The sequence below is a fragment of the Hypanus sabinus genome, chromosome 1 (genome assembly GCF_030144855.1).
Source record: "Hypanus sabinus isolate sHypSab1 chromosome 1, sHypSab1.hap1, whole genome shotgun sequence".
Lineage (NCBI taxonomy): Eukaryota > Metazoa > Chordata > Chondrichthyes > Myliobatiformes > Dasyatidae > Hypanus > Hypanus sabinus.
Window position 1 is genome coordinate 212,598,520 of NC_082706.1, and position 13,743 is coordinate 212,612,262.

A 13,743-nucleotide genomic window follows, 5' to 3' on the forward strand; every position below is an offset into this window, starting at 1 on the left:
GTCTTTTAAGTTGTTAGTTCTTTTGACTTGATGTAACCACAATACAAATTTTCTCCTTTCTATTCCTTTTAGCATGCTGGTGATTTTCACAGCTTCTGTCTTCTTACTGTGGAATATCTTTAAGGTAAGAGATCATCTCTGTCCCATCTACTATTTCCCCTGTCAACATATTTAAAAGGTGCAAATGTGTTCAAGTAAAACATTCATTATGTATTATCTGCATTTTTTGCTGTGTTTTGGTTTGTGTTCTGATGCTGGCATTTTAAAAGGAAGCAGTATGTTAGCCTTTATTTCAGTGAGTTGGACTAGGACAGAGAGGTGTGCAGATACACTAACTACCTCCTGTACCTAATGGAGTGGGCACTGAGTGCATGTCCATGGGCTTCTGCATACTGTTGACCGATTAACCTACCCGGTACACCTCTGGATTGTGGGAAGAAACCAGAGCACTGGGGAAAAGCCATGCACTGCGGTTACTGCTATGCAACTGAGGAATCCATTATTATCTGTTCGTAACGCATGATTATTTGAGTTACATCTTCCTGTAAATTTAAGCACGTCTGCACATTCTCCTCTGACCTCTCTCATTAAAAAGGCATTTTCATCCACAGAACTGCCACTCACTGGACACTTTTTTTATTTTGTACCATTTTCCATAAATTCCAGAGACTGCAGTCTGTGAAAATCCCAGGAAATTAGCAATTTCTGAATTTCTCAAACCAATAGTACCAGAGGTCATGGGTTAAGGCTGAAAGATGAAATAGTTAAGGAGAATATGAGTGGGGATTTTCATTCAGAGGGTCACAAGAATGTGGAATGAGCTGCTAGCACAAGTGGTGCATGCGAGCTTGATTTCAAGTTTAAGAGAAGTTTGGGCAGGTGCATATATGGGAGGGGTATAGACGGCTATGGTCCTTGTGTAGGTCGATGGGAGTAGGCAGTTCAACTGGCTTGGAGTAGATGGGCTGATGGGCCTGTTTCTGTGTTATGACTCTATGGCACCCTGTCTGGCACCAACAATCATTGCACAATCAAAGTCACTGATCACCTTTTTTCCCCATTCTTATGTTCCATCTGAACAGCTGAACCTCTTGACTATGCATATTTTATGCATTGAGTTGCTGCCGCATGATTGGCGGATTAAATATTTGTATTAAGACCAGAAGATACAGGAGCAGAATAAAGCCATTTGGCCCATCGAGTCTGCTCCACCATTTCTCCATGGCTGATCCAATTTTCCTCTCAATCTCAGTCGTCTGCCTTCTCCCCTTATCCCTTCGTACTCTGACCAATCGAGAACTTATAAATCTCTGCCTTAAATATACATAAAGACGGCTTCCACAACTGCCTGTGTCAAACATACCACAGATTCACCACCCTCTGACAAAAGAAATTGCTTATCTCCATGCTAAAAAGAGGTCTCTCTATTCTGTGTCCTCTGGTCTTAGATACTCCCACGATAGGAAATATCCTCTCCACATCCACTCTATCAAGGCCTTTCACCGTCAATAGGTTTCAATGAGGTCGCCTCTCACTTTTCTGAAATTTAGTGAATATAGGCCCAGAGCCATCAGACGTTCTTCATATGATAAGCCATTCAATCCTGGAATCATTTTCTTGGACTACCTTTGAATTCTTTCCAGATTCACACATTCTTTCTAAGATAAATGAGCCCAAACCTGTTCACAATATTTTAATTGAGGACTCACCAGTGCTTTATAAAGTTTCGGCATTACATCCTTGCTTTTATATTCTAGTCCTCTTGAAATGAATGCTTATATTGCATTTGCCTTCCTCAGCATAGACTCAACCTGCAAATTAACCTTTAGGGAATCCTACACAATGACTCCCAATACCTTTGGGTCTCAGTTTTTTGTGTTTTATCTCCACTTAGAAAATAGTCAACCCTTTCATTTCTACTACCAGTGCATGACCGTACGCTTCCCGACACTGTATTCCATCTGCCATTTCCTTGTCCATTTGCCTAATCTCTCAGTCCTTCAGTTGTCTCTCTACTTCCTCAAAACTACCTGCCCCTCCACCCAGCTTCATATCATCTGCAAATTTTTGAAGCAAAGCCATCAATTTCATCATCAAAATTTGAATGATTAATGAGCTGGTGTACAGGTGTACCTAATAAAGTGGTGTTGGGTGTGGAGCTATCATGGCTGGAATACTGTGTGTCCCGTTTGTGTCTCCTTGCCTAAGGAAATACAAAAACAAAGATGTACTAGATTGATTACTGAGATGGAGTGAGATTGATTTATTTTTCAAAGGTCACAAGAATAAATAGTTACCTAATTAAATTTTGAAGGGGCTTGACAGGAAAGGTACTATTTGTTTTCTTCGCTGAAGGGTTGGAAGCTGGAAGAGTTGGGAGTAGACGGGGTTGCTTTTGGGACAGGGTCAGTCACAGAATATGGGCCAGTAAGGATGTAAAATTCTTCCCTCAGTTTGTTCTGAATCTTAAGCATTCAGAGTGCAAACGTTCTGTGCAAGACCTGTGTTGAAGTTTGGGCATCATGGTAGTGCAGCGATTAGCACAATGTTATTAAAGCTCAGAGTATCAGAGTTCAGTTCCAGCACCGGCTGTAAGGAGCTTGTACGTTGTCCTCTTGAGCGTGTGGGTTTCCTCCAGGTGCTCTGGTTTGCTCCCACATTCCACAGACAGACTGGTTAGTAGGTTAATTTGTCATTGTCAATTGTCCTTTGACTAGAATAGGGTTAAATAGGTGGGTTGATAGATGGCAGAGGTTCAGAAACACAATCATCAGGCTCTTGAACCAAAGCAAGTAACTTCACTCAACTTCACTTGCCGTATCATTGAAACGTGCTCACAACCAATAGACTCACTTTCAAGGATTTTTCATCTCGGGTTCTCGATATTTAATGCTTATTTATTATTATTTTTTTTCTGCTTTTAAATTAGCACAGCTTGTTGTCTTTTGCACTTTGTTTGTATGCAAGAAAATGAATTTCAGGGTTGTACATGGTGACATATTGTATATGCTGGATGTACCTTGATAAGAAATTTACTTTGGAGTTTGAACGTACAAGGTATTCATTGAAATAAAGGAAAGAAAGGAAGTGTACTACAGTGCAAGGTGATTTGGGCAACTTTAGAAAACGACATTTCTGCCATGTGGAAAAATCGGCCAGTTCCCAGCAATGGATCCCTTAACCTCTCCAGGGCTGCCTGTATAAATGCCTACTTTACTGTTGCTCTTCATCAGACCTTTGCCACTTTTCCTCACTTCCCTCAACTTCACTACCTTTAATTCGGCTTTTTCTATCTAATTAAAATTACCTTCCTTTTAACACTTACTGTTACAGTATTGCAATGGAATAAAAGGAATTGACAGAGGAGCTTTCCCAGGTGGATTGGAGGAGGATACTGGTGGGGATGATGGCAGAGCAGAGATGGCTGAAGTTCTGATGGCTGAAGCCATCTCAGATGGCTGAGATGGGAATAGTTCACAAGGCACAGGATAGATATGTCCCACAGAAGTAGTTCTCAAATGGCAGGTGTAGGCAATCAAGGGTGACAAGGGAAGGTAACGACTGCATAAAAGTCAAGGAAAGGAAATAGAAGGTAGCAAAAGTGAGTGGGAAGTTGGATAATCGGGAAGCTTTTAAAATGCAATAAAAAGCAACTAAAAAGGCTCGAAGAAGGGAAAAGATTCAACATGAGAGCAAACTAGCCAATAGTAAAAAGCAGGATACTAAAAGTTTTATTTCAGTTATATGAAGAGTAAAAGGGAGGTTGATACTGGACCGCTGTAAAGTGATGCTGGTGAGGTAGTAATGGGGGGAAAAGAAATGGCAGATGAACTTAATGGGTATTTTGCATCAGTCTTCACTGTGGAAGACACTAGCAGTGTGCATATGGATCGCACAGAGGTGTGTGTGTGTCAGGGAGCAGGAGGCAGTGCCATTGATATGAGATGATTTAACCTACAGTTTGAGAAGGAGAAGGGAAAATCAGATGTGTCAGTATTACAGTTGAACAAAGGGAACTATGGAGCTATGAGGGAGGAGCTGGCCAAAGTTCAATGGAACAATATCCTAGCAGGGAACAAAAATGGCAGGTATTTCTGGGAATAATGCAGAAGGTGCAGGATCGGTTCATTCCAAAGAGGAAGAAAGATCCTAAGGGGAGTAAGGGGCAGCTGTGGCTGACGAGGGAAGTAAAGGGCAGTATAAAAATAAAAGAGAAGAAGTATAACATAGCAAAGATGAGCGGGAAACCGGAGGACTGGGAAGCTTTTAAAGAGCAACAGAAGATAACAAAAAAGGCAATACGCCAAGAAAAAATGAGGTACAAAGGTAAACTAGCCAAGAATATAAAGGAGGATAGTAAAAGATTCTTTAGATATGTGAATAGCAAAAAAATAGTTAAGACCAAACTTGGGCCATTGAAGACAGAAACGGGTGGATTTATTACGGGGAACAAGGAAATGGCAGATGAGTTGAACAGGTACTTTGGATTTGTCTTCACTAGGGAAGACACAAACAATCTCCCAGATGTAATAGTGGCCAAAGGAACTAGGGTAAAGGATGAACTGAAGGAAATTTATATTAGGCAAGAAACGGTGTTGGATAGACCGTTGAGTCTGAAGGCTAATAAGTACCCGGGACCTGATGGTCTGTATCCCAGGGTACTTAAAGAGGTGGCTCGAGAAATCGTGGATGCATTGGTAATCATTTTCCAATGTTCTATAGATTCAGGAACAGTTCCTGCTGATTGGAGGGTGGCTAATGTTGTCCCACTTTTCAAGAAAGAAGGGAGAGAAAACAGGGAATTACAGACCGGTTAGCCAGACGTCAGTGGTGGGAAAGATGCTGGAGTCAATTATAAAAGAGGAAATTACGACACATTTGGATAGCAGTAGAAGGATCAGTCCGAGTCAGCATGGATTTATGAAGGGAAAATCATGCTTGACTAATCTTCTGGAGTTTTTTGAGGATGTAACTATGAAAATGGACAAGGGAGAGCCAGTGGATGTAGTGTACCTGGACTTCCAGAAAGCTTTTGATAAAGTCCCACATAGGAGATTAATGGGCAAAATTAGGGCACATGGTATTGGGGGCAGAGTACTGACATGCATTGAAAATTGGCTGGCTGACAGGAAACAACGGGTCCCTTTCGGAATGGCAGGCTATGACCAGTGGGGTACCGCAAGGTTTGGTGTTGGGACCGCAGCTGTTTACAATATACATTAATGATTTAGATGAAGGGATTAAAAGTAACATTAGCAAATTTGCTGATGACACAAAGCTGGGTGGCAGTGTGAAATGTCAGGAGGATGTTATGAGAATGTAGGGTGACTTGGACAGGTTGGGTGAGTGGGCAAATATATGGCAGATGCAGTGTAATGTGGATAAATGTGAGGTTATCCACTTTGGTGGCAAGAACAGGAAGGCAGATTACTATCTAAATGGAGTCAAGTTAGGAAAAGGGGAAGTACAATGAGATCTAGGTGTTCTTGTACATCAGTCAATGAAAGCAAGCATGCAGGTACAGCAGGCAGTGAAGAAAGCTAATGGCATGCTGGCTTTTATAACAAGAGGAATTGAGTATAGGAGTAAAGAGGTCCTTCTGCAGCTGTACAGGGCCCTGGTGAGACCCCACCTGGAGTATTGTGTGCAGTCTTGGTCTCCAAATTTGAGGAAGGACATTCTTGCTATTGAGGGAGTGCAGCATAGGTTCACAAGGTTAATTCCCAGAATGGCGAGACTGTCATATGTTGAAAGATTGGAGCGACTGGGATTGTATACACTGGAATTTAGAAGGATGAGAGGGATCTGATTGAAACATATAAGATTATTAAGGGATTGGACACGCTGGAGGCAAGAAGCATGTTCCCGCTGATGGGTGAGTCCAGAACTAGAGGCCACAGTTTAAGAATAAGGGGTAGGCCATTTAGAACAGAGATGCGGAAAAACTTTTTCACCCAGAGAATGGTGGATATGTGGAATGCTGTGCCCCAGAAGGCAGTGGAGGTCAAGTCTCTGGATGCATTCAAGAGAGAGTTAGATAGAGCTCTTATAGATAGCGGGGTCAAGGGATATGGGGAGAGGGCAGGAACAGGGTACTGATTGTGTATGATCAGCCATGATCACAGTGAATGGCGGTGCTGGCTAGAAGGGCCGAATGGCCTACTCCTGCACCTACTGTCTATTGTCTATCGTCTATTGTCATTGCTATTACAAAGGAAAAAGTGCTAGGCAAACTCAGGTCTGAAGGTGGAAAAGTCACCTAGAGCAGATGGACTACATCCCGGAGTCCTGAGAGTTGCTGAAGAGATAACGATGCATTTGTCATGATCTTTCAAGAATCACTTGATTCTGGCATGGTCCTGGAGGACTGGAAGATTGCAAATGTCACTCCACTCTTTAAGAAGAGAGGAAGATAAAAGAATGGAAATTATAGGCCAGTTAACCTAAACTCAGTGGTTGGGAAAGTGGTGGAGTCTATTATTAAGGATGAGGTTTCAAGGTACTTGGAGACTAATGATAAAGTAAGTCAAAGTCAGTATGGTTTCTGTAAAAGGAAATCTTGCCTGACAAATCTTATTGGAGTTCTTTGAGGAAGTAACAATTGGGGAACAAAGGAGAGGCAGTAGATGTCATTTACTTGGATTTTAAGAAAGCTTTTGATAAGGTGCAGTACATGAGGCTGCTTAACAAGATAAAATCCTATGGTGTTACAGGAAAGTAAGTGGTATGGATAGAGGAATGGCTAACAGGTAGGGGGCAGCGAGTGGGAATGAAAGAGGCCTTTTCTGGTGGCTGACAGTGACTAGTGGTGTTCTTCAGGGGTCAGAATTGGGGCGACTACTTTTCACATTGTTTGTCAGTGGTTTGCATAATGGAATTGATTGTTTTGTGGCAAAGTTTGTGGATGCTACAAAGGTAGGTGGAGGGATAGGTGGCGCTGAGGAATCAATGTGATTCCAGCAGGGACTTAGACAAATTAGAAGAATGGGCAAAAATGTGGCAGTTAGAATACAGTGTTGAGAAATGTATAATAATGCATTTTGGTAAAAGGAACAATTGTGTGGACTATTATCTAAATGAGGAGAAGATTCAAACATCAGAGATGCAGAGGGACTTATGAGTCCTTGTGCAAGACTCCCAGAAGTTTAATTTACAGTTTGGGTTTGCGGTAAAGAAGGCAAATGCAATGTTGGTATTTATTTCAAGGTGACTAGAATATAAAAGCAAGGAGATAATGCTGAGGCTTTTAAGGCACTAGTCAGGCAGCACTTAGAGTACTGTCTGTAGTTCTGAGCCCCATATCTTAGAAAGGATGTTGTCATTGGAGAGGGTCCAGAGGAGGTTCACGAGAATGATTCCAGGAATGAAGGGATTAACATATAAGGAGAGTGTGGCCATTTTAGGCCTGTTCTCATTGGAATTCAGAGAGTGCATGGAGATCTCATTGAAACCTACCAAATGTTGAAAGGATTAGACAGGGTGGATGTGGCGAGGATGTTTCCTATGGTGGGGGTATCCAGAACTAGAGGGCACAGCCTCAAAATTGAGGGGCGACGTTTCAGAACAGAGGTAAGGAAGGATTTTTTTAGCCAGAGAGTAGTGTATCTGTGGAATGCTCTACCACAGACTGCAGTGGAGGCCAAATCCGTGGGTATATTTAAGGCTGAAGTTGATCATTTTCTGATTGGCCAGGGCATCAAAGGGTTTGTCGAGAAGACAGGTGTATGGGGTTGAGTGGAATCTGGGATTAGCCATGATGGAATGGTGAAGCAGACTCAATGGGCTGAATGGCCTAATTCTGCTCCTTTGTCTTTCGGTGTTATCTACTTTTAGGACTTGCATGAAGATCTGATCATATTTATGCAGAAATAGAGAAAATTCTACAGGGTTCACAAATGTTCTCGCACCACTGTAGATGGGTAAATGAGAGCCGGCTTCTTCCAATGAGGTTGGATGAGACGAGAACTAGAGGTCATAGGTTAAGAGTGAAAGGTGAAAGTTTAAGCGGAACGTAAGGGAGAACTTCTTCACTCTAGAGGGTGGTGAGAGTGAGGAATGAGCTGACAGTGTAAGTGGTGGATGCAAACTAGATTTTAAATTTTAAGAGAAGTGTGGATACGTATGTGGATGGTAGGGATGTGGAGGGCAATGATGCATATATGGGTGAATTGGACTTGGCAAATTAATAGTTCAGCATTGACTAGATGGGCCAGAGGGCCTGCTTCTGTGCTGTAGTGTGCAGTAATTCTATAAATCTGAATGATGTCACCATTGTACTTTTTAAAATGCTGCAATCGCTTACAATGCTATTCCAACTAATTCAGCATTAAATCAAGTCAGCGTGTATTTTGATTTCACTATCAGAATCAGGTTTATTATCACCGGCATATTTCATGAAATTTGTTAACTTAGCAGCAACAGTTCAATGCAACACATAATCTAGCAGAGAGAGGAAATAATAAATAAAATAAAACATAATAAATAAACAAGTAAATCAATTATGTATATTGAATAGATTTTAAAAGTGTAAAAGCAGAATTTTTTTTTAAAGTGAGGTAGTGTCCAAAGCTGCAATGTCCATTTAGGAATCAGATGGCAGAGGGGAAGAAGTTGTTCCTGACTTGCTGAGTGTGTGCCTTCAAGCTTCTGTACCTCCTACCTGATGGTAACAGTGAGAAAAGAGCATACCCTGGGTGCTGGAGGACCTTAATAATGAATGCTGCCTTTCTGAGACACCACTCCTTAAAGATGTCCTGGGTACTTAGTAGGCTAGTGCCCAAGATGGAGCTGACTAGATTTACAACCCTCTGCAGCTTCTTTTGGTCCTGTACAGTAGCCCCTCCATACCAGACAGTGATGCAGCCTGTCAGAATGCTCTCCACAGTACAACTATAGAAGTTTTTGAGTGTATAGCCGCTGTCTTGCCTTCTTTATGACCACATCGATATGTTAGGATCAGGTTAGATCCTCAGAGATCTTGACACCCAGAAACTTGACTCCCTCCACTTCTGATCCCTCTTTTAGGATTGGTATGTGTTCCTTCATCTTACCCTTCCGGAAGTCCACAGTCGGCTCTTTCGTCTTACTATGTTGACTGATGAGTAGTAGATCAACATCAGGATTTGGTTTACTATCGATGGCGTATGTTGTGAAATTGTTGTTTTGTGGCAGCAGCACATTGCAATTCATATTTAAGTTAATTAGTGCAAAAAGAGAGGAAAAAATTATAATGTAGTGATGATGGAATGTCTGTTTTGAAATTTTCATTTTATTTAGAGATACAACGCAGAACAGGTCCTTCCAGCCTAACGAGCTACACCGCCCAGCAACACACCTATCTAAGCCTAGCTTAATTGGAAGACAATTTACAGTGACCCAATTAACCTACTAACTGGATTGCCTTCGGAACCCACGTGTTACTGCGGAGGAAACTCCTTGCAGAGGATATTGGTATTGAACTCTGATCTCCAGTGCCCTGAGCTCTAATAATGTCATCCTAACTGCTTAAAAATCTGATGGCAGTGAGGAAGAAGCTGTACCAAAAACAATGGATGTGTGTTCAGGCTCCTGTGATAGGGGTCCTTAATGACAGATGCTGCCTTTTTGAGGCATTGCCTTTTGAAAGTGCCTTTGATGCTGGGAGGTTTATGCCCATGATGGAGCTGGCAGAGTTTACAACTTTCTACAGCTTTTTTCTGATCCTGTGCAGTGTCCCCCCCTATACCAGATGGTGATGCAACCAGTTAGAATGCTCTCCACTTACGGAAAATAACATAGTCAACATTTCGGGCCGAGACCATTCACCAGTCCTGCCGAAGGGCCTTGGCCCAAAATGTCACCTGTACTCTTTTTCATAGATGCTGCCTGGCCTGCTGAGTTCCTCCAGCATTTTGCATGTATTGCTTGGATTTCCACCATTTGCAGATTTTCTCTTGTTTGAGAATGCTCTCCACAGTACATCTATAGAAATTTGTTTAAAGTGTATCTGGAAAAACACCTAACCAAACTCTAGTAATTGTGACAGAGTTTAGTGCATTGATTCCATAAGGAAGTTTGAGGTATGCCTATATATAATCTCTAGGACCGAGGGGCACAAATTTGTCATTGCTCTGTTATCTCCCCCTGAGAGATATTCTGCTGCATAAAGTCTTCATTTTCTCTTTAGGGAATGTTTTGATACTCTCATGATGCTTACATTGGAGCCATATTTTGAGATTTCAATGTTGCATGAAAATCCTGCATGCAGACATCTACTTGTAACAAGTAAGGGAGGTATTTCCCCTCTGTTACCAATGTTTACATCAGGAACACACATAACATTTTGGAAGAACTCAGCAGATCAGATGGTATCTATGGACATGAAAAAAGGAGTCAAAGTTTTGGGCTGATACCCTTCATCAGGACTGGAAAGGAAGGAGGAAGAAGCCAGAATAAGAAGGTGGGGGTAGGGGAAGGAGGACAGGCTGGCAGGTGAAAGGTAAGACCAAGTGGGGGGGGGGGAAGAAAGGGGATGAAGTGAGAAGCTGATGATGAATGATGATGTGCTGACCTTTTAACCTCCTCCAAGATCAGTCTAACCCTTCCCTCCTACAAAGCCCTTCATTTTTCTATCATCCATGTGCCTATTTAGGTTTCTTAATGTGCCTAATGTATCATCTCTGGCAGGACATTCCACACACCCACCACTCTGTAAACAACTTACCGTAGAACCATAAAGTATACCACATTACTTAAAATTTGTATTGAGTGCATGCAGTGTTACTGGTAAACTGCAAGTTCTAAGTCTTCCTTGTTATAATTTGCATCTGCCTGTTATAACCATGTGGGGGAGCTACAGTGATAGGGATGTACATTTTCATGCATTTCCTCTGTTTCAGTATGAATCAGGCAGCTTCTTCTGGGCAGTGACACATGTTACTTGTGCTGGTAAGTGAAAGAATTCTATCGCATATGAACAGTTTGTTTTCATCTCGTGTTCTTAATGTTTATAGCATATTTCTCCAGGATGGATTCCTGTCACAGTACGTTGACAGGCTGACTAGGGGGAAATGCCATACTAGATCTAGTATTAGGTAATGAACCGGGTCAGGTCACAGATCTGTCAGTGGGTGAGCATCTGGGGGACAGTGACCACCGCTCCCTGGCATTTAGCACTATCATGGAAAAGGATAGAATCAGAGAGGACAGGAAAATTTTTAATTGGGGAAAGGCAAATTATGAGGCTATAAGACTAGAACTTGCGGGTGTGAATTGGGATGATGTTTTTGCAGGGAATTGTACTATGGACATGTGATCGATGTTTAAGGATCTCTTGCAGGATGTTAGGGATAAATTTGTCCTGGTGAGGAAGATAAAGAATGCAGGGTGAAGGTACCATGGGTGACAAGTGAAGTGGAAAATCAAGTCAGGTGGAAGAAGGCAGCATACGTGAGGTTTAGGAAGCAAGGATCAGATGGGTCTATTGAGGAATATAGGGTAGCAAGAAAGGAGCTTAAGAAGGGGCTGAGAAGAGCAAGAAGGGGGCATGAGAAGGCCTTGGCGAGTAGGGTAAAGGAAAACTCCAAGGCATTCTTCAATTATGTGAAGAACAAAAGGATGACAGGAGTGAAGGTAGGACCGATTACGATAAAAGTGGGAAGATGTGCCTGGAGGCTGTGGAAGTGAGCGAGGTCCTCAGTAAATACTTCTCTTTGGTATTCACCAATGAGGGAACTTGATGATGGTGAGGACAATATGAGTGAGGTTGATGTTCGGGAGCATGTTGATATTAAGAGAGAGGAGGTGTTGGAGTTATTAAAATACATTAGGACGGATAAGTTCCCGGGGCCTGACGGAATATTCCCCAGGCTGCTCCACGAGGCAAAGGAAGAGATTGCTGAACCTCTGGCTAGGATCTTTATGTCCTCGTTGTCCACGGGAATGGTACCAGAGGATTGGAGGGAGGCGAATGTTGTCCCCTTGTTCAAAAAAGGTAGTAGGGATAGTCCAGGTAGTTATAGACCAGTGAGCCTTACGTCTGTGGTGGGAAAGCTGTTGGAAAAGATTCTTAGAGATAGGATCTATTTCGAGAATCATGGTCTGGTCAGGGACAGTCAACATGGCTTTGTGAAGGGCAGATCGTGCCTAACAAGCCTGATAGAGTTCTTTGAGGAGGTGACCAGGCATATAGATGAGGGTAGTGCAGTGGATGTGATCTACATGGATTTTAGTAAGGCATTTGACAAGGTTCCACATGGTAGGCTTATTCAGAAAGTCAGAAGGCATGGGATCCAGGGAAGTTTGGCCAGGTGGATTCAGAATGGGCTTGCCTGCAGAAGGCAGAGGGTTGTGGTGGAGGGAGTACATTCAGATTGGAGGGTTGTGACTAGTGGTGTCCCAGAAAGATCGGTTCTGGGACCTCTACTTTTTGTGATTTTTATTAACGACCTGGATGTGGTGGTAGAAGGGTGGGTTGGCAAGTTTGCAGATGACACAAAGGTTGGTGGTATTGTAGATAGTGTAGAGGATTGTCGAAGATTGCAAAGAGACATTGATAGGATGCAGAAGTGGGCTGAGAAGTGGCAGATGGAGTTCAACCTGGGGAAGTGTGAGGTGGTACATTTTGGAAGGACAAACTCCAAGGCAGAGTACAAAGTAAATGGCAGGATACTTGGTAGTGTGGAGGAGCAGAGGGATCTGGGGTTATATGTCCCCAGATCCCTGAAAGTTGCCTCACAGGTAGATAGGGTAGTTAAGAAAGCTTATGGGGTGGTAGCTTTCATAAGTCGAGGGATAGAGTTTAAGAGATGCGATGTAATGATGCAGCTCTATAAAACTCTAGTTAGGCCACACTTGGCGTACTGTGTCCAGTTCTGGTCGCCTCAGTATAGGAAGGATGTAGAAGCATTGGAAAGGGTACAGAGGAGATTTACCAGGATGCTGCCTGGTTTAGAGAGTATGGATTATGATCAGAGATTAAGGGAGCTAGGGCTTTACTCTTTGGAGAGAAGGAGGATGAGAGGAGATGTGATAGAGGTGTACAAGATATTAAGAGGAATAGACGGAGTGGACAACCAGCACCTCTTCCCCAGGGCACCACTGCTCAGTACAAGAGGGCATGGCTTTAAGGTAAGGGGAGGGAAGTTCAAGGGGGATATTAGAGGAAGGTTTTTCATTCAGAGAGTGGTTGGTGTGGAATGTACTGCCTGAGTCGGTGGTGAAGGCAGATACACTAGTGAATTTTAAGAGACTACTAGACAGGTATAAGGAGGAATTTAAGGTGGGGGGTTATATGGGAGGCAGGGTTTGAGGGTCGGCACAACATTGTGGGCCGAAGGGCCTGTAATGTGCTGTACTATGCTATGTTCTATTTTCTATTTATTATTGTTATTATGTTTTGTTTCTATGTATGTGCTGTGAATGCCCACAAGAAAATGAATATCAAGATTGTATATGGTGACATGTATGCAGTTTGATAATAAATTTTCTTTGAACTTAAATTAGTGACAGTTTGCACTTTGGTTGTTTGTCAGTTTTTGCTTCTGTTTTGTTTTTCATTGATTCTAGTGTACTTCTTTGCTGTAATGTGAATGCCCGCAGGAGCTGAATTAGGCAGTTCAGCCTATCCATTCTGCTTTACCATTCTGTCCTGGCTGACTTATTATTCACTATCCTCTGGATAAAAAGTTACTCCTCATCTCTGTTCTAAATGAATGTTCCTCTATCCTGAGGCTGAGCCCTTTGGTCCTAAACTCCCCACCATAG

The 13,743-nt window shown here is 42.5% G+C and overlaps 1 protein-coding gene across 1 annotated transcript in view; it reads left to right on the top strand.

Annotated features, from left to right (window-relative positions):
• Positions 1–13,743, top strand: part of LOC132407529 (transmembrane protein 241-like) — a 170,599-nt gene that overhangs the window by 32,517 nt on the left and 124,339 nt on the right. The window contains exons 7-8 of the mRNA XM_059994241.1: positions 73–124; positions 10,878–10,926. Coding sequence (XP_059850224.1) covers positions 73–124; positions 10,878–10,926 — 101 coding nt within the window. The remainder of the gene's footprint in view (positions 1–72; positions 125–10,877; positions 10,927–13,743) is intronic.